Source organism: Platalea leucorodia (genome assembly GCF_965183815.1).
Source record: "Platalea leucorodia genome assembly, contig: HAP1_HAP1_SCAFFOLD_128, whole genome shotgun sequence".
Lineage (NCBI taxonomy): Eukaryota > Metazoa > Chordata > Aves > Pelecaniformes > Threskiornithidae > Platalea > Platalea leucorodia.
Window position 1 is genome coordinate 118560 of NW_028121409.1, and position 23705 is coordinate 142264.

The 23705-nt window shown below is 52.6% G+C and overlaps 1 protein-coding gene across 1 annotated transcript; it reads right to left on the reverse strand.

The window, feature by feature from the left end:
- Positions 1-10674: 10674 nt before the first annotated feature.
- Positions 10675-12248, reverse strand: LOC309603574 (olfactory receptor 14C36-like; the record flags this gene model as incomplete). Its single annotated transcript, XM_082338385.1, has 2 exons — positions 10675-11627; positions 12245-12248. 2 exons carry the CDS (start codon positions 12246-12248, stop codon positions 10675-10677), a joined length of 957 nt encoding a protein of 318 aa, XP_082194511.1.
- Between the last annotated feature and the right edge of the window lie 11457 nt (positions 12249-23705).

Below are 23705 nucleotides of genomic sequence, written 5' to 3' on the forward strand. Positions count from 1 at the left end.
TCAGCTCCCTCCATCCCAGGAGCCCAGCCCAGCTCAGCAGCAGAGGCCCAGCCCAAGGCACCGCTTTCTCTGCCCCTCTGGGCTCCCTCCAGGTGTCCCTGGGTCTCCAGGGAACCTGCTGTGAAAGAGACTGAAGTAATAACTTGTGGTCCCTCTCCCACCTCTGGAGAGATACTTCTTTCCAGCAGAGTCATTTCTCCTATCAGAGAGAGAATTGGGCATGAGAATCACCTTTCCTTACTTCTGGTATGGGACAGGAAACCTGGACAGTGACAGAGGTCCTTTAGCCCTGCTGAGGGAAGGGATTCAGCTGAGTCAATTGAGGCTTCTCATCCTTTGTTTGTAGTCCTGGGGCTGGAAGGGACCTCAGCTCTCACCTACGGCTGCACAAACCCACAGGAGGTGGGATTCCTCTTGCTTCCGGTCAGGTGGACACAAAATAGGAACCTGGTTCTTGGGAGCCTCTTGTCTCAGCTCCCATGGTAATTGCTGGGGATGGAGGCAAGGAGTGAACTGTTCAGACTCAAACACCTCGTGACATCTGAAGTGTCAGAGGTGGTCCAAGATCTGTGCAGGTAACTGCAAGCTGTAATGCAGCGGTTCAGAGAGAGGGCAGTATCTGGAGGCATCATCTTTGAGCTTAGAGGGGACTTCCTTTGGCCAACAGCAGATGCCCACATTTAGGACATCTGAACTTTTCCCTACTCCTTATGTTCAGGGCAGCCTATTGAGGTAGTCAGGGGGGCAGATGTAGCCATTGCCATAGCCATCAGCCATCTTCTCCATGAGCTGCATATACTAGATCACCATGGACTGTAATGGCAGAAGTCTTATGGACATCCCTACATTGCCATTAGGGCAGCTACTCAACGGCCAAATACAGGCCTGTAGTGCTATGCGAGATGCGAGAGCTCTCCAGCACAACTGCATGTTTGACACCGTTTGACATTGTGTCCCACAGCATTCTCCTGGAGTAGCTGGCCGCTCATGGCTTGGATGGCTGTACTCTCTGCTGGGTAAAAAACTGGGTGGATGGCTGGACCCAAAGAGTGGTGGTGAATGGAGTTCTATCCAGTTGGTGGCTGGACACAAGTGGTGTTCCCCAGGGCTCAGTACTGAGGCCAGTTCTGTTTAATACCTTTATCAACAATCTGGATGAGGGGATCGAGTGCACCCTCAGTCAGTTTGCAGATGACACCAGGTTGGGTGGGAGTGTTGATGTGCTGGAGGGTAGGAAGGCCCTTCAGAGGGATCTGGACAGGTTGGGTCGATGGGCTGAGGCCAACAGTATGCGATTCAACAAGACTAAGTGCTGGGTCCTGCACTTAGGTCACAACAACCCCATGCAACGCTACAGGCTGGGGGAAGAGTGGCTGGAAATCTGCCCAGAGGATAAGGACCTCTGGATGTTGGTCGACAGCTGGCTGAACATGAGCCAGCAGTGTGCTCAGGTGGCCAAGATGGCCAGTAGCATCCTGGCTTGTATCAGGAACAGTGTGGCCAGCAGGACTAGGGTAGTGATCGTGCCCCTGTACTTGGCACTGGTGAGGCCGCACCTCGAATCCTGTGTTCAGTTTTGGGCGCCTCGCTACAAGAAGGACGTTGAGGTGCTGGAGTGTGTCCAAAGAAGGGCAATGAGGCTGGTGAAGGGTCTAGAGAACAGGTCTTAACGGTTAGGGGAACTGGGTTTTTTTAGCCTGGAGAAGAGGAGGCTGAGGTGAGACCTTATCACTCTCTACAGCTACCTGAAAGGAGGTTGTAACCAGGTGGGTGTCAGTGTCTTCTCCCAAGTAACAAGCAATAGGAGAACAGGAAATGGCCTCAAGGTTCACCAGGGGAGGTTTAGATTGGAGCGTAGGAAAAATTACTTCTCTGAAAGGGTAGTCAGGCACTGGAATAAACTGTCCAGGGAAGTGGTTGAGTCCCCATCCCTGGAGGTATTTAAAAGAAGGGTAGATGTGGTGCTTAGAGACATGGTTTAGTGGTGGACTTGGCAGCGCTAGGTTAATGCTTGGACTCAATGATCTAAAGGGTCTTTTCCAGCTTCAACGATTCTATGACTCTTTGTTAATTTGGGAAACATCTCTTCTACCGATCTGCAGAGCCACTGCAATGGCCTCCTTCCAATTTCCCTTTAAACCTTCTCTTGACTATCATGCCTACAGCAACACAAACTGTATATATGAAATGGAGGGAGAGTGGGTTCTATCAGCCCCTGCTCTACACCCCCTGCCTGCACTGGGGAATGAAGAAATGGGTTGAAAGGAGAAGTGATCTGGGGCCCAGCTTAGACAAATGAAGGGTCATCCAGTCTACTGCAAAGTCAGGAGATCAGGAACAAGTCCATGGGCAGAGCTCAGGAAGGACCCTGAGGAGAAGGGCCTGGGCGTTTCGAGGGACGCCATATGACACAGTGGCACATGCTCAAAGTTAATAAAGCCAAGTGCATCTAGGGCTGCTTTAGGGGGAGCATGGCCACCCAGACAAGGGAGTTACTATCCCCCTAGACCTAGCACTGGTGTAACCAAATGTGGACTAGCCTGTCTGCGTGCGAGGCTCCCTGTTCTGGAGGAAAGAGCAGGAACCGGAGAGGCTCCAGAGGAGATCTGCCAGGATGGGGTTTGAGGCCTGTGTGGAGAGGCTGAGGGATACTCTTCAACCTGGTGAAGTGACACTATAGGAGTAGCCTACAGCTACTTGAAGGGTGGTTTCCGAGATGATGGATCTTTTCTTGGTAGTGGTAAGAGAAGGAAAGCTCTGCATAAAGTGCAGCTTGGAAGGTTCAGACTGGAGGTGAGGACAAAGAAATGTCACTCAACAGGTAGACCTGTGGTGCAAGAGGTCCCCCAGAGGGAGTCTGGATCAGCCCATGGCTTTGTGTTTCAAGCAACAGCCAGCGATGGGTGGAGAGCCATCAGGGAAGGTATAGAAATGCCAGGGTGAGAGCTAGGTGGGAAAGCAAGACGGATGTCAGCAGCCTGAAGGGGAAGAGGTGCAGGCGTGGGACAGTGTAGGGCAGCCTGCAGACTGAGGGCTCTGGCAAGGCTGAAAGGCCCAATAGAACCAGGGTCTTTGTCCCCTTGGCTGTGGCAGTTGCTTCTGCCACTGAGGCCTATGAGGAGAACCTTTGAGGGTTTCAAGCTCTGCTTTCCCAAGGGCTGTGGTCAGGGCTTGGCCTTTCTGCTTCATAAAACAAACCAAGGTTTTTCTCACCATCAGGGACACCTGCATTTTGCCTTTGTCCACCTGTAATCACAGCCTCCAATTACTCACTCTAACGAGTCCCTGGGGAAGCCTTGTCAGTAAGAGCCCTCAGTGGGGCCCATTAATGCTTCAGGGTACTTCGGGTTTTGCTTCTGACTGGGACTTCTTGAGAGCTTTGTTCAATTGCCTGACAGCACTTGAGGTTCATGGACTCAGCCCCAAATACACCATGGGGCTCGTTAAAATACTGACAAGCCATGTCTCAGCCAGTCATTTTTTTCACGTCTTCAAGACTTGTACAGCTAAGGGGGGAGGTTTCATAGTGGAGAAAGATTACAAAGAGCACCTAACAAAAATTATTTTAAAGGGTCTGTTGTATTACTTTTCAGTTTAGAAATTTATATTCAATTGATACTGATCGAGAGTGTCTCTTCAAGGGGCCTGGACAGTTAGGAAAAGCAGGCCCTTGAGGTCCAACACTGATGGACAACCTTACTCCTCACCTCCCCAGCCCCGATATTTCTCTCATCAGCCACCTGGGACCTGCGTCGCTTTTCCTTACATCAGACTTCTCCGCTCAAGTTTGCAGCTGGATGTTACAGCTCCTTTGCACCAGCTGCGCACAGGCACAGCAGGGTTTTTCCTATTTGCAAGCAAAGACAAGTCAAGGATGATCAAGCTTCCTAAACAAGAAAATACACTCTGCAACCATATGCAAAGTACAAGCTGCCTCTAATGAGGTTACGTTCCTACAAGGGGTAATCTTATGAGAAGTGCTTTAGATAGGTACAAAAAGGTAGATATAAACATCATTAAAGAGTTGTCTAAGGAGACAATTAGGCTGTTGAAAGACATGTAAGCTTTTACTCCCTGAAGCTCAAAGCAGCAGCATAAGTGAGAGGAATCTGAATGAACAAAGAGTAAGGGCAGCAGAAAACTGGAGAATAATGGAAAGGGCCTCTGCGTAGACGGCCTGCTAAAAAGATGCCTTTAGAGATGGTCATTGTATCCTGGGCAGGGGAAAATATACAAAAGATTGGAGAAATTCAGTACGTGGCGCATCAGGCAGAATAGTGGTAGTGAAGTTACAGGGGAAAATCAACCTTTCTTTGGGACATCCCTTTTGAAAGGCCATTGGATTGGCAGAGGTCTCTTGTGAGAGAGGACAAGCAAATGTTGCACCCATCTTTGAAAAAGTGGAGCCCAGGGAGCCCCAGGCTGTACGCGCTCCCATTGGTGAGGAGTGGGCCATCAGTTAGAGTCCTCTTGGGTGACATTTCTGGGCACCTAAAAGAGAACAGCTGTCAGCAGGGACTTACAAAGAGTAAATCATGCCTCACCAACCTGACAGCCTGCAGTTGTGCATGAGGAGATAAAAAGTGGATGTTGTTTACCTCAGCTTCAGAAAAACTTTTGACATGGTCTCCCTCGATATCCTGGTACCCACATTAGGCCATTACAGTCTGGATGGGTTGACAAACAGATGGGTGAAACACCAGTTGGATGATGAGGCTGAGAGAGCAGTGGAGAAGGGGTCATGCCCTACCTGGAGGCCAGTGGGCCATACTGGGGCATTGTGGGGCAGCACAGGGGACTCTCCTGAGCCCTGTGCAGTTTAACACCTGTATCCATGATGCAGAGGAGGCAACTCTCACCACATTTGTTGATGACACTAAATTGGGAAGACAATTCCTATTCCTTAGGGATGACATCCAGGGCAAACCTGATAGGCAGTAGGACTGTCCCATCAGGAACTTCATGAGAGAGAGGGACAAAGGCCAGGTCTTACACCTGGGACAGCCTAACAGCCTGCAGTTGCAGGGGCTGGGAACTGCCTGGCTGGGGAGCAGCTCTGTGGAAAAGGCCCTGGTGGTGGTGGGGGACAGAAGGCAAAACATGACCCAGCAGTGCAACCTGGTAGCAAAGGTGGCCAGCAGAGTCTTGGAGTGTATAAAGAGGACCCTCACCAAAAGAGTGAGGGCAGCGATTGTCTCCCCCTGCTCATCACTTGTTAGACAGTGATGATTAGACCAGTACACAACCGTGTCAGTTTTTGGGCCCCCAGTTCAAGTGTGCTGGGTCTGGCTGGGGTGGGGTTAACTTTCTTCATAGCAGCCAGAATGCTGATATATTTTGCATTTGTGCCTAAACCACTGTTGATAACACACCAGTGGTTTGGCTGTTGCTTAAGAGGGTTTACACAGCATCAAGTTCTTCTCTGTTTCTCACTCTGCTCCCTCCCAGCGAGTAGGCTGGGAGTGGGCAAGAGTTTGGTGTGGGGACACAGCCAGGACAGCTGATCCCAACTGACCAAAGGGATATCCCATACCGTATGATGTTGTGCTCAGCAACAAAAACTGGGGCAGAATAAGAAGGAGGTGGGCTTTTTATGTCATTCCAGGTTTCTCTTGCTGGGAGGCTGGCTAGGCATCAGTCTGCTTGTAACAGGCAGTGAGTAATTGGTTTTGCATTGTATGGTTGGTTGGGTTTTTATCTCTTTCCTTCAGCTATTAAACTGTCTTTGTCTTGACCCACAACTTTCAGGCTTTATTTCTTCCTATTCTCACCTCCATCCCAATAAGGAAGGGGAGAACAGAGTGAGAGGCTGTGTGGCTGCTGGGCTATTGGCCAGAGTCAACCCACCACAACAGGAAAGATGCTGATAACTCAGAGCAGGTTCAGCAGAGAGCTGCCCAGGGGCTGGAGCACTTGCCTGGGAAGAGAAACGGAGGGAAAGGGCCTTGCTCAGCCTGCAGAAAGGAAGGCCTTGGGAACCTTGTAGCAGCCTACCACTCCCTAGGGGCAGGTTTTCAGGAAGGTGCAGCAGTCTTGTCACCGTGGTGCTGGGCAGAAAGATAATGGACAACAGGCAGATGTTGAAATAAGGATGGTTCAGGATGAAGATAAGGAATATCTCTTTCTCCATGAGGGTGTCCAAGCATTGGAGCAGGTTGCCCAGAGACACTGTGCCTTCTCTGTCCTTTGGTGTTTTCCAGCTCCCACTGGATAAACCCTTGAGCAACATGCTGTGACTCCACAGCTGATCCCACTGTGAGCAGGAGGCTGGACCAGAGACTTCCTGAAGTCCCATTCAGGAGACTGGGAACATAAAGGATGCTGTGGTTCCTTCCCCTCTGGGTCTGCTCTTGATGACAGTAGGGAAAGCTCTCAGGTTGCCTGTGACCATGGAAGTAAGTCAGATGTTAGTCCAGTCAGACCGGCTGCAGCTTTCTTGTCCTCCTCTAGGCAACGTTGCTCAGATGCAGGAGTGCTTCCCAGGTATCCCCCAACAGCACTGATCATTTCCTTTGCTGCACCTTTCACTCCCTTTTTCACTCAAGCCTTGCTCTTTAACCATCCTTATCCCCTCCCATGCAAAACCCCAACCCCTTTTCACCATTTCCTCACTGACCCTGGATTTGCTCTCTTTGCACCTTCCTTTGAGGTCTGAGATGGTTACCACAGTGCTTTCTACCTTGATTAGGAACCCCATTACACTACTACTCTCTTCTTAGCTGTAGCGTCCTGCAGCTACTGAAGTTCTGATCTTGTTAGAGGCACCACGACTCAGGATGAACATCAGCACACGGACTTCAAAAGCTGGACTGTTGGAGGTTCAGTCCAGAGGCACCTTGACACACCAAGGGACTTGGCCAACAGAAACCTGAAGGTTTAGAAGGAAAAGCTGCAGAACAACTCCATGCAGCAGCTAAGGAGTGCCCTGAGGAGAAGAGCCTGGGCACCATGACAGATGCCATAGGGACCAGTGGGCCTCACATTTCAGAAGAAAGGTGGATAAACTGGAGAGAGTTGAGAGGAGGTCTGCTGAGTTGAAGCTAGGGGCCTAAAGCACGAGCTGTGAGGAGAGTCTGTCCCTCTCTAGCCTGCTGAAGTGCAGGCATGGGGAACCCTCTTAACAACCTGGAGAGATGACGGAGCCAAGCTCTCTTCTTCAGTGGCCAATGATAGGACAGAAGCAACAGCCACAAACTGTTTCTTGGGAGCTTTAGGCTGAGCCTTAGGAAAAATAAAATGGACTCGGAGGAGCATTGCTGTGATCTTGACTTTTGGAGTTCTTCAGGTTTCAGCTCCACAAGGTCACAGCCAGCCTGGAGGCTGGACTAGAGAACCCCAGCAGTCTTTTCCCCGCCAACCCTTCCAAGAACCTGTGCCTTGCCACGTGCTGGACGAGAAGAGAGGAAGCTGGAGGTGAGGGTCTCTACCTCATATGACATTTCAGAGTGTTGGGGAGTTCAGGAGTTCTCGAGTCCAAAGCCTAGCTCAAAGCAGGGCCAGCTCTGAGGCCAGACCAGGTTGCTCAGTAAATGGCAGCATCCACAGAGAGAGTTTACGCACGATCCAGGCATCAAAGCCACTGTTACGGAAATGGAGATGATGCATTTGACCACCTCGCAGAACAGAGCTATCAGTACGCCATGCCTCCTGAGATTCCTGGGAATACCTACCTTCTTGTCCAGAGGAGTGTGATTGTTATGCAAGTTTCCTGGCATATCTGCAGCCCACGGGGTGCTTTAGGCTGTAAACAGAATTGAAAGAAAGCCTCTGACTTGGGTACTATCAACTTAATTGCTAAAAGAGAGGGAGGTGAAAGAATTTCAGAGCTTCCAGGTTCCTGCTGAAGATTTAAGGCCACAGAGATAGGAGCAGAAGATAACACTTTTGACCTAACACAGCCTTGAGATCATTTCAGAAGCGATGGCTCTGCTCCACCATTTCAGTCATTGGCACACAGAAGCCTCACCTGCTTTTCCTTCCTCTCCTCCCAAAACTGGACCAAGTGATGGGAAGAAAGGAAGCAGAAAGGCCCTAGGCCTCTGTGAATCAGCTGGGGCCTGGCACTTGGAGGGCCACTCAGTGAATCTCATTTCATTGTACACCCAATAAAGAATCAAGCTGGGAAGTGAGTCTGCAAGTCCAAATCAACAAGGTCCATGGACAGGCAAGGCTGTGTCTATGGCTGTGTCTGGAGACCCGTGCACTTCCAGCATAGATCAAGCTGGGGCTGAAACTCAGGCCTGGGCTTCAATGGTCTCCCTGCCCCACAGGCAGAGGTGTGGGTGGAGGCCCCAGGTGAGGCTGGTCAGGGCCATGAAGGCCTATGGATGCTCTCAGGGCCCTGACACTGCACCCATGGGCTCCCACCTGCCAGCGCCCTCATTAGGCCTGGTTCATTCCCCTGGTATCCAGGGTCTGTGCTCTGCTGGTCTCCCTCCCCATCTCCCTGGGCATCTGAGAGACCACAATTTCATGGTTGCTACAGCCAAGGCTGGCACTGGTCTTCACATCCCTGACCAGCTCTTCCTCTTTTGGGAGTACCAGGGGCAGGTGAGCACCAGACTGGGTGGCCCGTTTGGCAGCTGTGCTAAGAACTTTTCCACAAACACCACCAGAAACCTCCTGGACTGTTGGCATCTTGCTGTCTTACTTGACCAGTGAATACCGGGGAGACTGAGTCCCCCATAAAAGCCAGGGTCTGTGATCCACAGATTTCCTCAGGTCATTTAAATTAGACATTGATCACTCCTCACCCTGACTGTATGACCTGTAACTCTGTCCTAGATCTGGCTGGGTTGGAGTTAATTCTCTTCATAGCAGACCACATGGGATCTGCTTTGGATTTGTAGCTAAGCCAGCACTGATAACACACCAGTGTTTTGGCTCCTGCTGAGCAGTTCTTGCAGAAAATGTAGGTTTTCTCCTTTCCACACTCTGCCTGCACAGCAAGTAGGCTGGGGGCATGTGGGAAGCTGGGACAGCTGACCCAAAATGGCCAAAGGCATATGGCATACCACAAAATGTCATGCTCAGCAATAAAAACTCAGGGAAAAGAGGATGAAAAGAAGACATTCACGGTCATGATGTTTGTCATCTCATGTCACTGAGACACGTGATGAAGCCCCAATTTCCTGTAAACGGCTCAACCCCTGCCTGCCCATGGAAAGCAGTGAATTAATCCCTCATTTTGCTTTGCTTGCACACACAGCTTTTGCTTTCCATATTGAACTGTCTTTGTCTTGCCCCATGAGTTTTCTCGCTTTTGTCACTTCTGATTCTGGCCCCCATCCTGCTGGGAGTGTAAGCGGTGAGTGAGCAATTGATTCTGGGTGTTCATTGTCTGGCCAGGGTCAAACCAAAGCCAATTCTTACAACAATGTCCTTCTTTCTGGTCTCTCCCTTGACCCAAATACAAGCTCTCACCTAACGTGTTGCCTGGCCAATTGAGGCCCCTCTCTTCTGCACCTTTGATGCCTTGCTTCCTTCACCATGACGCCTGGCTCTGCACTGGGAGTGCTGGCTGCCCCTACCCTGCACACTCACACACCTTAGCTCTACACTGGCCTTTTTCTCTCCCGAGCTCTTTCCAGCCCAGCCCCTCCCCACCTCTCCCCACCTCCCCTGCCCTCTCCCCAGCCCAGCCCAGCCCAGCAGAGCAGCCCAGCCTGGGCTGGCTCCATGGCACTGCCCAGCGCAGGCTGCTGCAGAGCTCTGGGCACTCACCCCACAGCCCCAGCCCCTCTGAAGGCCACAGCAGCTGCTGGGGGGCAGACAGCGGGGTTCAGGCTCCCCATCAGCCCCAGAGCTGGTGCTGGCCACAAGGCCATGGGGAAACAGAGGCTAGGCACTCTCTGGCTCTCCTGAACTCATCTTGTAGGTGATCCCCAAGCCCCACTTAATTTTCCCCCTCCTCTACTGCCACCAGCCCCACTCCCCAGGACAGCACCAGACTCCTGGCCCTGGGGGCCCTCAGGCATCTCCTGCAGCTCTCCACTCTCCCTTCCCTGTGCCTGCTGAGTCCCCTCTGATTCCCATGGCACTGCAGAATCCTTGTTTGTAGATATGTCGATTCAGTGCTTTACTTTTGTGGGGCTTCACCTTTGAGGATGTTTCAGCTTCTGAGTCTCCATTCATTCCAACCCCAGGGCACGTGGTGAACCCCCATCCTCTCCTCTTCTGATCTCTCCGAAGTATTTTCTAGACAGTCTGGTATGTGCCATCTGTCCTGTCATACAAGAAGCAACCTGAGAAAAAATGGGGAGCTGATGGAGCATCTCCCCTGCCATTGGACACCAAGAAGAGAACATTTAATACCAGAACTTTTGATCCAATGGAACCCAGCGTTACCCTGAGCTTAACCCCAAAACCACCGAGAACAAAAGGAGAACAGAAACATTAAAAGACCAATTCCTTGGACATTTTCTTGGAAGGAACTTTGGAGGAAGAGCCCAGCCTTCAGGCACTACATCCAGGAGATCCCCTTTACTTGAAGAGCTGCTATCTGACAGGCCACATCTGACACAGTGTTGTCAGGCACAACAGGATCAAGCCTCCACAGAAGGAGTATAAACCCAGAAAATTATCTCAAAGTAGAATTATGAAAAGAGAAGAAAGCAGACTTGTGGCCTAAGATAAACTCTGGGAAATGTGGAGAGGAGTGGAGGCAGGTTATTGTCAATGAACCAGCACCCATTGGATCAGTTTCCACAAGGCATCCTTGAGCTCCTGGTTCCTCATGCTGTAGATGAGGGGGTTCACTGCTGGAAGCACTACCGAGTACAGCACTGACACCACCACATCCAGGGATGGGGAGGAGATGGAGGGGGGTCTCAGATAGGCAAACACTGCAGTGCTGACAAACAGGGAGACCACGGCCAGGTGAGGGAGGCACATGGAAAAGACTTTGTGGCGTCCCTGCTCAGAGGGGATCCTCAGCATGGCCCTGAAGATCTGCACATAGGACAGCACAATGAAAACAAAACACCCAAAGCCCACAAAGACACTACCCACAAGAAGCCCAGCTTCCCTGAGGTAGGAGTGTGAGCAGCAGAGCTTGAGGATCTGGGGGATTTCACAGAAGAACTGGTCCACAGCATTGCCTTGGCAGAGGGGGAATGAAAATGTATTGGCAGTGTGCAGGACAGCATAGAGGAACCCATTGCCGCAGGCAGCTGCTGCCATGTGGACACAAGGTCTGCTGCCCAGGAGGGTCCCGTAGTGCAGGGGATCGCAGATGGCAATGTAGCGGTCATAGGCCATGATGGGGAGGAGACAGAATTCTGCTGACATCAGAAAGACAAACAGAAAGACCTGGGCAGCACATCCTGCATAGGAGATGGCCCTGGTGTCCCAAAGGAAACTGGCTATGGATTTGGGGACAGTGGTTGAGATGCAGCCCAGGTCAAGTACAGAAAGGTTGAGGAGGAAGAAGTACATGGGGGTGTGAAGGCGGTGGTCACAGGCGATGGCAGTGATGATGAGGCCGTTGCCCAGGAGGGCAGCCAGGTAGATGCCCAGGAAGAGCCAGAAGTGCAAGAGCTGCAGCTCCCGTGTGTCTGCGAATGCCAGGAGGAGAAAGTGGGTGATGGAGCTGCTGTTGGATATTTTCTCCCTCTGGGCATGGGGATCTGTTCAAGGAGGTAAAAGAAGTCAGAAGTTAGGGCTGACTGCTTTCAAAAAAATCTATTCAGATTCTTACAGAAAGCCCCCAAAGAGCCTTTCACTTCTCAGGAAGAGCTTTGGTGAGCTCTGGTTGGTGCTGGCTGAGGGTGCCCCAGGGAGCAGCAGGCTCTGCTGGGGGCTCTGCAGGGGTCAGTCCTGCCCTACAGCAATAGGTAAACAGGAACACAGGGTGATCTCAGATTAAATCCAATCTTGATATCAAGGAGTTTTTCAGCATTGTCACTCCCAATTCACCTGACTGCACAGCAGAGCTGCGGGGATTTTTTTGTCTTCTGTTCTAGTTGCCCCAGCACAGCTGAGGAGTGGTTTGAATGCAGCAATGCCTGGCATTTCTGCTGCGCTGCAAGGGAAACCTTGTGGGTGCTGAGACTGGGCACAGGGACTGTCCCTTAGTGCAGAGTGAGGACAGCCGCTCTGTCCCTCAGCCCTGCTCTCAGCTGCCCTGTGCTGGCAGCTCTTCCACCTGGAGGACTATCGCACTCGGGTTTTCCCCCCAAAAGAAGAGGCCACTGCTGGGAGCAGGGGAATCCAGTTTCCCAGTGCAGATCTCCAAGCCCCTCACCCATCTCACCGTACCTGAGGAGGATCTCAGCTCTGCCCTCCCAACCAGGGACACAGAGGGCTCATAATAGCTGCCCACAGGCAGCCTCCCAGCAGCATTTCAATGGCCTTAGCACCGAGGTGTCTTCTCCAGGGGGCTCCTGCAAAACACAGAGATGCCCTGGGAGAGCTGTGCCCTATGGGAGGGCAGCCTGCAGCCCAGCAGGACCTCCCAAGGAAAGAGTCAACTGTCCTGAATTTGTTATGTCCTGAAGGGAGGGTGAGATCAGTGCCAGCCACACACACTGCAGTACCCAGAGCCCCACAGGTGAACAGGGTGTGAGCTGGATGCTTTTCCTCCATAGCCATATGTGCATGACAGCACACGCAGCGTTGGTGTCTGAGCTGCACTTGAATCCTCACCCCCCACACCAGTGAGTGTAACAGTAAGAAGGGCGTCAGGGAGAAGAGGAGAACATGCCAAAGGAGCCCTGCCAAGAGAGGCAGGAGTGGGAGACACAGTCAGACCTTTGAGTTTTAACTCTCTTTGGTGGTCAGGCTGCTGGGAAGGTATATCATGACCAAGTCTCAATGACATTAAGGGCATAGGCTCTGCTGTGTGAGTGAGGAGACCAGGCGGTTGCTAAAAGGAAAGCATCGGCATGGCAGGGGATAGCAGGGAGATGCCTGATCCCCACATCTTCTCCCTTTTCATGCTCACAGAGCCCATCCCACCTGCTGTGTGCTCAGCTCTGCCCTGCAGGCACCTCCTGGCAGCAGGGCACTGCCCAGGGGCATCTCTGTGTGTGCAGGGGCTAAGGAGCAGCTCAGACAAGTCCTAGCAAGAACTGGGGTCTCATTGCTTGCTCCAGAGCAGAGAAATAAATTCCTATCTCCCACTGCCCACCCAGTCAACTATGAGTGGAAAACCTCAAAGCAAAGCCTTCTTCCCTTGCAGGTAATCCGCTACCTTGACATCCATCTTTAAAATGTCCCTCTGCAAATGTCCTCTGAGTCATGTAGAACTGTGAGCATCCCTGACCCACGCTGCACCCTCTGGACAGCAGAAGGATCCTGCCCTGCCAGGGCTCACTCCTTCCACCCACAGCTTCTCCCCACAGCTCCTTGGGGAGATCCCTGGGCCGGTTGAGTGCTGACCCTGGCAGGTTGCAGAGTCCCTGCCATGGCACACAGCCCCGAGGTGTGCAGGGACCCTGCTCTGAAGGACAGCCCTGGGTACCCCTGAATGCACACCCCTGCAGACATCCCTGGGAGAAGGCAGCCGTCATGTCCTGTCCTCTGACATTGTGGCAGGGTTTCCCTGCTTTGGAGCATGTCCTTCTCCACAGTAAAGAAACCCTGAGAACCATCCTGCCAATTCCTATCTGCAGCACGATGTGCCAAGTCTAGGAGACTCCTCCAAGACACTCATGTGCATTGCCCTGCTGCCAGAGACTTACTGTGTTCAAGGTGGTGAAGGTTTCTCCTCCAGTGAGCTCCCAGCATCACCCCACCCCAGTCAGCCTGTAACATCCCTCTTACTTCTCCCATCTCCCCTCGGTGCCTGCAGGCAGTGCCCTCAGCCCTGCTGCCCTTTGCAGAGGAGCTGCTCCTGGGCAGAGCTGTCTCTCTGCAGGGCTGCCCACTTGCCATCAGCTCCCTCCATCCCAGGAGCCCAGCCCAGCTCAGCAGCAGAGGCCCAGCCCAAGGCAGCACTTTCTCTGCCCCTCTGGGCTCCCTCCAGGTGTCCCTGGGGCTCCAGGGGAACCTGCTGTGAAACAGGCTGAAGGAGTCACTGATGTTCCCTCCCTCAGCTGCAGGGAGACACTTACTTCCAGCAGTCACTTTCAGCAGTGTCATTTCTCTTGGCATGCACATCCCCTTCTTTTTGTCCCATCATTAGACAGGCACAGGTGACAAGGAAAGATCTAATTTCTTCAAGATGGGGACTTATCCTCTGTTCAATGAAACAGGCATTTCATGCTGGGTCTTTAGACCTGGAGCTAGAAAGACATGCAGCTCTGTTTTGTCCATGTCATCTCTCTGCTCTGAAGAAAAGCTTTTGCACACATGGGGTCTTGGATGCTTTGTACCAGGTTTCCTTATGGCAAGTCAGAGCTTGCCTGGTCCCACAGCTGCAGTGCTTCAGCCCATATGTGCAGCAGTGCCCTCAGCCAGGGGCACAGGCAGGCAGAGCTGGAGCTGTTCCTGAGCAGACAGAGCTGTGACATGGTGGCAGAGCTCAGGACAGCTGCTCTTCAAGGACAGCATCCTCCAAGCTCCGCAAGGGTCCAGACTGAAACTCAGTCTAAACTTGAAAGGCAATTGAAGGGCACCAGAAGGAGTGTTTACTGCTTCAGGAAGAGTTAATGGAAAAACAAAGATCCTGTGTGGCCAGTGCTGAATTTAGCAAGAGCAGATGTAGACAGATGTGAGATTCTGTGTGTCCTCTTTGCCTCAGCCTTCCCCAGCAAGGTCTCCCAGGCCTCTGTGACTCAGGGCAGGACTCTGGAGGAGATCAACCAGCAGTGGATGGGAAATGGAGTCAGGGATCACTTGAGCAAATGCTTCCCAGTGTATGGGACAGGAGGGGCAGCATCACAGGGAGCCGAGTGAGCAGGCCAATGGCACAGCCAGGCCACTCTCCAGCATCTTCAAAGTCCATGGAGTCTGTGCAAACTCCCTGACAATGGGGAAAATGCAATCATTGCAAGCACCTTTCAAAAATGCCCAAATGATGCATAGAGGAACGAAAGGCTGTGCCCCAGATTGTGTTCACTTGGATCCCATTTCTGGGTGTCTGAGAGACAAGGGATTGGATTTACCCAGGGGAGCTTGTCTCTCGCCATCCCCTTTGCTGTCTGTGATGAAAGGACAGGATTGCTGGACCCAGGGAGAGCAGTGGTTGTCTTTTAACCTGGAAGACAGTGAAGTTCTCAACATCACCCCCCCTCCAATATTCTTGTGCCCAAGTTAGGATATACTGCTCTGCCTGGGTGGATGTGGAGATGGGTAAATAAGCAGACAGATTGTTGGGCTCAGAAGGCCTTTATCTATGTGTGGTACTCTGCCTGGAGGCACCTGTCTAGTAGGTTCCTGCAGGGGTCTGTCCTGCCACCTGCCCTGTTTAATGTGTGTTTAATGACCTGGAGGGGATGAGTGGGTGTGTTTTCATGAAATTTGTACAAGACACCATATTGAGGAGAGCAGACCTGCCACTGCAAAGGACAAAGATAGGCCAGAGGGATGGGCAAAATGTAACATCGTGATTTCCTATAAAGACAAATTTGAAGTCCTGCCTTGAGGTGCACTAATCCCGGGCAATGACAGAGGCCAGCGGCTGTGTGGCTGGGCAGCAGTTCTGTGGGAAAGGCTCTGGTGGTCCTTGGATTTATTTAGGCAAAACGGGAGCCATCGGCAAAGTAGCGTCTTCCTGGGGGCTTCAGACTGGGCCTCGGGAAAAACTGACTAGGAGGGTGATGCTGCACTGCAGCAGGACACGCAGAGCCTCTCTGTGATCTCCATCTTTGGAGGTTTTCAGCTTTCAGCTCTACAAAGTCACAGCCAACCTGACCCACATGTGGTGGTTCCCCACCCTTTGGTGGGAGCCTGGACCAGACACCCCCAGTAGTCCCTTTTCCCACCATCTGTTCCACGCACTTGTGGCTTGCAGTGTGCCCAAGGAGGAAGGATTCAGCTGGAAGTGAGGGTCTCTCCAGCACTGGCTCCCGGGACAATTCAGGGTGGAATTGTTCTGTACGCAGGAGGTCTCTAGTCCTGCCTTTGGTTCCAAGCAGGGCCAGCTCTGAGGTCCAAGCAGGTTGCTCAGTGAATGTCAGCATCCCTGTACGCAGTCTGCACATGAGCCAGGCATTGATGTCACCATTGCAGCGATGGAGATGAGGCACTGGACCAGCTCCCTGAACCCAGGAATTGGTGTGCCATGCCTCCTGAGACTCCTGGGGACACCTCAGCATTTTGTCCAGAGGAGCGTACCTTTTCTTTAGATGTCCTGGCAAAACCTCAGAAAACCACAGCACGGAGACCACAGTGTGATGTTCCTCCTAGTCATGGGCTGCCCTACATCCACTGGATAAAGAAGGGACAGGCCTTGCCCCACTGCAGAGCTGGCAATCAGTTCCTTGCACGAAGGCACTGAATCTGCCTGCGATGCTGCCACGTGTCTGACACACACTCACTCTGAATGGGGATGGCTTTCCTGTACAGGACCATCGCTGTTCCTGACAAATGCCTGTGGCTGCGTGTGAGAGCCTTGGCACCTCACATGACATTACGGGCCTGGAAATGGCATTACACAGAATAACTGCCCTGAATTTGATGAGGCAATGGGAGAATGTTCTTCACGCCACCACCATTAGAGTCAATGGAGATCTAGTAAACGTGGCTGATGAAAAGACAGAGGGAAACTTAGCTCTGCCTATGGTACATGACTCCATTTCAGCAGATGAATCCCTGCATAGGCTGCCCTGAACATAACAAATAGAGACAGGTTCTATCGTCCTGAAAGGGGGCATCTGATGTCATTTCATTTGGCCAAAGATTCCCCACCAGCCTCCAAGAAGACGTCCCCAGATGCTGCCCTGTCTCTCAGCATTGCTCCACGAGGGCTTGCAGCTGGCTCCATGTACCTTGGAGCACCTCTGGAACTTCAGGTGTCACCAGGTCTTTGCATCTGAACACCTCAGTCCTGGCCTCCATCTCCATTAATGAGCATGGGAGCAGAGCCAAGGAGCTCACATGCAGGTGTGTATTGTGTGCGCACCTGAACTGACGCAAGAGGAATCCACCTCCTCTGGGTTTGTGCTGTGCATGGGGGGACGCTGAGGACTACAGACATGGAATGGGGGCTGAATCCCTTCCCTCAGCAATGGTAAATGAGATCATTCCCTGTCCTTGCCTGGGTGTCCTGCCTAAAGATGGGACAATGATAAGGTGATTCTTGGACCTAACTCTTCTTCAGATGGGAGAAATGACCCTGGTGGAAGGCAATTTAACTCCCCAGCTGAGGCAGGGAACATCAGTGATGCCTTCAGGCTGTTTCACAGCAGGTTCCCCTGCAGCCCCAGGGACACCTGGGGGGAGCCCAGAGGGGCAGAGAAAGTGGTGCCTTGGGCTGGGCCTCTGCTGCTGAGTTGGGCTGGGCTCCTGGGATGGAGGGAGCTGATGGCAAGTGGGCAGGAGAGACAGCTCTGCCCAGGAGCTGGGCTGAGGGCACTGCCTGCAGGCACTGAGAGGAGGCACTGAAATTGCAACTCTTTTACTCTTCGAAGTGAATAAACCAGGCAGTATCAGAAGTCAACATACCGTGGCTTACAGACAGCACCAGTAGCACTTTTCCAGCCTCATCAGGTTTGGTCTGAGGTTCCCATCAGAGCCTGCACACACAGAGATGCCCCTGGGCAGTGCCCTGCTGCTGGGAGGTGCCTGCAGGGCAGAGCTGAGCACACAGCGGGTGGGATGGGCTCTGTGAGCATGGAGAGGGAGGAGGCTTGGGGCCAGAGAAACAGCTCCTGGCAGGGACAGCTCCAGGCAGCAGAGACAGGGGCAAGGGGTGGGGGGACACTGCAAACAAGCAGTGGGGGAAGGTGCTCTTCAGCAGCTCTCTTGTTGTCTTTCACTGTAGATGTCTTCTGGGCGTTGTCTGCTGGGCAGTGCTTGGGCTCTTTCTTTGGAACATGTCATCTTCGGGACCCCTGACTCTCTGCTTTGCCTGTCCTGCTGGGCTTGCGAGCTGCCCCCAGAAAGGCACAGCTCTCCTGTAGGATCCTAGGGAGTGCTGAGCCTTTCCTTGGGGGTTGGCACTCTCCTCTCAGGGTCCTTTGCTTCTCTCTGTGAGGGGTCCTGTCCTGCTCTCTTCAACGCAACTCCGTCTCTGGGCTGGGACAGAGATTACAGATCTGCCCGTTGAACCAGTGCTCCCCTGCTGCCATACGAGTTCTGTTGTTTGGGGTTTTTAAAGAGAAATTTGCGTGTGAAGTCATCTTCAAGGCAGCACAAGCGAAAGGGCAGCACAGATGGGAAAAAAGACTGGTGGGCAGAGAGAGCTCAGAGAGATTTGGCTGGGACTCAGGAATAAAAGGACAGTTATGATCTGTGGAAGAAGGGGCAGGCAACTCAGGAGGACTACAAGGATGTTGTGAGGTTACACAGGGAGAAAATTAGAAGGGCCAAAGCCCAACTAGAACTTAATCTGGCTACTGCCGTAAAAGGCAGTAAAAAAATGTTCCTATAAATACATTAGCAACAAAAGGAGGGCTAAGGAGACTCTCCATCCTTTATTGGATAGTGACAAAGGATGAGGAAAAGGCTGAGGTACTTAATGCCTTCTTTGCCGCCATCTTTAATAGTCAGAGCAGTTGTTCTTTGGGTACCCAGCCCCCTGAGCTGGAAGACAGGGACGGGGAGCAGAATGAAGCCTCCATAACGGAAGGGCAGATGGTCAGCGACCTGCTACACCATGTAGACACACACAAAGTCTATGGGGCCAGATGGGATCCACCCGAGGGTACTGAGGGAGCTGGCAGAAGTGCTCACCAAGCCACTTCCAATCATTTATGAGCAGTCCTGGCTAAGTGGGGAGGTGCCAGTCGACTGGAGGTTAGCAAATATGACGCCCATCTACAAGAAGGGCCGGAAGGAGGACCTGGGGAACTACAGGCCTGTCAGCCTGACTGTGGTGCCAGGGAAAGTAACGGACCAGATCATCCTGAGTGCCATCACACGACACGTACAGGACAACCAGGGGATCAGGCCCAGTCAGCATGGGTTTATGAAAGGCAGGTCCTGCTTGACCAAACTGATCTCCTTCTATGACAAGATGACCTGCCTAGTGGATGAGGGAAAGGCTGTGGATGTTGTCTACTTGGACTTCAGTAAAGCCTTTGACAACTTTTCCCACAGCATTCTCCTGGAGAAACTAGCGGCTCATGGCTTGGGCCCACGTACTCTTTGCTGCGTAAAAAACTGGCTGGATGATGAGGCCCAAAGAGTGGTGGTGAACGGAGTTCAATCCAGTTGGTGGCCGGCCACAAGCAGTGTTCCCCAGGGCTCAGTATTGGGCCTACTTCTGCTTAATATCTTTATCAATAATCTGGATGAGGGGATCGAGTGCACCCTCAGTAAGTTTGCCGACGACACCAAGTTAGGAGGAAATGTTGACCTGCTGGAGGGTAGGAAGGCCCTACAGAGGGACCTGGCCAGGCTGGATTGATGGGCCGAGGCCAGCTGCATGAGATTCAACAAGGCTCAGTGCCGAGTCCTGCACTTGGGTCACAACAACCCCATGCAACGCTACAGGCTTGGGGAAGAGTGGCTGGAGAGCTGCCTGGCAGAAAAGGACCTGGGGGTGTTGGTCGACAGCTGGCTGACTATGAGCTGGCAGTGTGCCCAGCTGGCCAAGACGGCCAATGGCATCCTGGCTTGTTTCAGGAATAGTGTGCCCAGCAGGACTAGGGAAATGATGGTTCCCCTGTACTCAGGACTGGTGAGGCCGCACCTCAAATCCTGTGTTCAGTTTTGGGCCCCTCACTACAAGAAGGACATTGAGGTGTTGGAGCGTGTCCAAAGATGAGCAACGAAGCTGGTGAAGGGTCTGGAGCACAAGTCCTATAAGGAGCGGCTGAGGGAGCTGGGGTTGTTTAGTCTGGAGAAGAGGAGGCTGAGGGGAGACCATATTGCTCTCTACAACTGCCTGAAAGGAGGCTGTAGTGAGGTGGGAGTCGGTCTCTTCTCCCAAGTAACAAGCGATAGGACAAGATGAAATGGTTTAGATTGGATATTAGGAAAGATTTCTTCCCCGAAAGGGTTGTCAAGCAGTGGAACAGGCTGCCCAGGGGAGTGGTTGAGTCCCCATCCATGGAGGTATTTAAACGACACGTGGACATGGTGCTTAGGAACATGGTTTAGTGGTGGACTTGGCAGTGCTACATTAACAGTTGGACTCAATGATCTTAAAGACCTTTTGCAACTTAAATAATTCTATGATTCCATGATTCTGTAACACTGCAGCTCTCCTGACTCTGCACTAAGCTACAAATATCTGAGCCCTTTTGTATGTCCTGTCTCAGGACTCTTACATTTACAGTCATAAAAATGAGGATTTCTATCCCTAAATAGGATACCCAGTGGTTGTGATGGTGGAAAATAAAAACCACAAACAAAATTATTATAAAGACTTGCTAAGCCTCTTTTCTGCAGCCCACACTCTTCGGAGTCATGAGTGCAGATATTGAACTTTTCCATTAAAGGTGGATTACATCTGACATTCCTTGAGAGCAATGGAGCTGTCACAAACCAGCTCCCATGTAGCCACTGCAGCAGAGCAAAGCTGACTCCTCAGCAGCACATGAGCAGAGGTCCTGCTCGGTACACCGCACTCAGCCAGCGCAGACCAGAGAAAGGAAATGCACTTCACTTGGAGGGTATTGCGATGAAAAATGGAGTGGTTTTGCTCAGAGGAGTCTGTCTTGATTTTAACCTGTCCCTTCATTTTTTGAGTAGTGCCCCCATGTCAAGAAACAGCAAATGCCCAACAGCAGCTCTGTCACCCAGTTCTTCCTCCTGGCATTCGCGGACACATGGGAGCTGCAGCTCTTGCACTTCTGGCTCTTCCTGGGCATCTACCTGGCTGCCCTTCTGGGCAACACCCTCATCATCACTGCCGTAGCCTGCGACCACTGCCTCCACACCCCCATGTACTTCTTCCTCCTCAACCTTTCTGTTCTTGACATGGGCTGCATCTCCACCACTGTCCCCAAATCCATGGCCAATTCCCTCTGGAACACCAGGGACATCTCCTACGCAGGAAGTGCTGCCCAAGTCTTTCTGTTTTTCTTCTTCCTTGGAGTGTGCCCTTCTCACCATCATGGCCTAAGGTCTCGTGCGACTTGTGACAGTCCTGTTATCTGTACGGTGGCATCCCTGTGGCTGAGGGCAGGAGCAGGCCACGTGAACCACTCTATCAGAGCTGGTCTCCATGCAAGCACCATCATAACCAAAGGGGCTCCTCAGGACAGGGCCAGAAGGCTGGAGGCCTCTTCCAAAGCTGGTGTCAGGAATACACCCAAGAAGGTTCTCCCTCAGAAGGACTTTTGCTCTTCTGGGCTTCTGATGGATTCAGGGTGACAATCTCAGAGTCCCACGGTGATGTGTTAGGGACCAAGGCGTGGATGAAGACCTCCCTTCTTGGTTGCATATGTCCACTGAAAGATCAACCGGTCTTTGACTTATCTGCCTGGTGCTGTCCCACCTGCAGTGGGGCTGATGGCAGATGCCATCCTGAAGAGGAACTGAGAGCTGCCAGGAGAGCTCAGGGGATCTCCAGGGACAGTGTGTGAGCCTGGGTGGGCGGTGAGTGGCACCTCATAAAATGAGTGACCATCCAAGGAGGAGTGTCCTGGAGGAAAAGGTGAACGTGAGGAGCCCATAGGCTAACAAGGGTCCTGCAATACCAGGAGAGGCTGTGAGGAGACAGCAGGCAAAGGGCCATAAGACTGGAGAGTGTTTCAGGGCAACCTCTTGGAAACCCCATGGGCTGGATCCAGTGCAGCCATCCCCTGCCCTGTGTGCCATTAGAGACACCCCATGGTCCTGCCCAGCCCTGTCCTTGGCTCCTGAGCAATCAGGGATGATGGAAAAGGGCTCAGCAGCAGTGATCCTGCTCCAGCTGGGTCTGCTTCTGACCCTGACCAGCATGGCCAGTGCAGGGTCACCCCATGGCCCCAGGGCACCACAGCCCACTCCCTCTGCAGAGCAGCAATGCCAACATGGGGCCTTGCAGGAACCAGGAATGTCTGGTCAGGCCAGCACAGACATGTTGACCTGGGGAAAGGCTCTCTGGAGAGCAGGGATGACCGTGGAGAAGAGCAAGGGAGCATTTCTATGGCTGCAGGGGAGAATCCATGAGAAAGAGAAACCTCTTTCTGCAGGCACCCACTCGGGGCAGGCTGCTCTGTCCCCTGGCCAGGACTCCTGTGCTGGCGTGGGGAGAGGGGCTGACAATGATGGGGCATGGTCAGTCTGTGGTGGGCATGTCCTGGACCAGAGGCCATGCTTCCTGCCGTTTCCCTAACCTCCATTTCCTCATGCCATGGTGAGCCTCCAGCCCTGGGGCTGATGGGCAGGCCGAGACTCCTCCCTGCCCAAGAGGAGCTGCTGTGCCCTTCAGAGGGGCTGGGGCTGTGGGGTGAGTGCCCAGAGTTCTGCAGCACCCTGTGGCGGTGTCGTGGTTTAACCCCAGCCAGCAACTAAGCACCACACAGCCGCTCACTCACTCCCCCACAATGGGATGGGGGAGAGAATCAGAAGAGTAAAAGTGAGAAAACTCATGGGTTGAGATAAAGACCGTTTAATAGGTAAAGCCAAAGCCGTGCACACAAGCAAAGCAAAGCAAGGAATTCATTCACTACCTCCCATCGTCAGGCAGGTGTTCAGCCATTCCCAGGAAACCAGGGCTCCATCATGTGTAACGGTTACTTGGGAAACCGAAGCAGTCCGGTCAAGGGTTCAAGCGCATCTGTCACACTCTGCCCCACTGTCAGCCCACAGGCACCACCTCAGTCCCTCTGCGCTGGGTGTTGGGTGTCTCCACGGGCCCTCCCCTGAGCCCATGCAGGGACCCCAGTGCATCCCACATCCTGGCTGCACAATCCCAGGGAACCCTGGTGAGGCCCCACTTGGAGCGTAGGTTATGATTGTTGTGGTGGGTTGACCTCAGCCAGACCCACCCTGGTTTTCACTCACTGCCCTCTCCTAGAGGATGGAGAGAAGGAAGGAAAATGTCTCATGGATCAAGAGAATGACACCTTAATAAGAAAAGAAAAAGCTATGTGTGCAAGCAAAGCAAAAAGAGGAATTCATGCACCAGTTCCAGGGGGCAGGCAGATGTTTAGCCACTTGCTGGGGGGCAGAGCCTCAGCACACATAACACTGGCTTGGGAAGACAAACACCATAACAACGAACAGCACCCCTTCCTCCTGCTTTTGCCAAGGTTTTATCGCTGAGCACGACATCCTTTGCTATGGAACAGCCCTTGGGTCAGTTCAGGTCTGCTGTCCTGGCTGTCTTCACTCCCATTTTCTTGCCCCCCCCCCCCCCCCCCAAGCCTACTGTCTTCTGTAGGGGGTGTTTGAGAGAGAAAGCCTTGATGCTCTGCGAGCAGTGTTCAGCAATAGCCAGAACCCTGGAGTGGTATCGATGGCAAAGGGTGTATCCGGAGTGAGGAAGAGATTCTCTTGCGTGATCTGCATGAGCTCAGTTGGTAGAGCATGGGACTCTAAATCCCAGGGTCATGTGTTTGTGCCCCACGTTGGGTGCCAAAAAGGACTGTCATCGTTTAACCCCAGTTAGCAACTAAGCACCACACAGCCGCTCACTCGCTCCCCCCAATGGGATGGGGGAGAGAATCAGAAGAGGAAAAGGGAGAAAACTCATGGGTTGAGATAAGAACAGTTTAATAATTGAA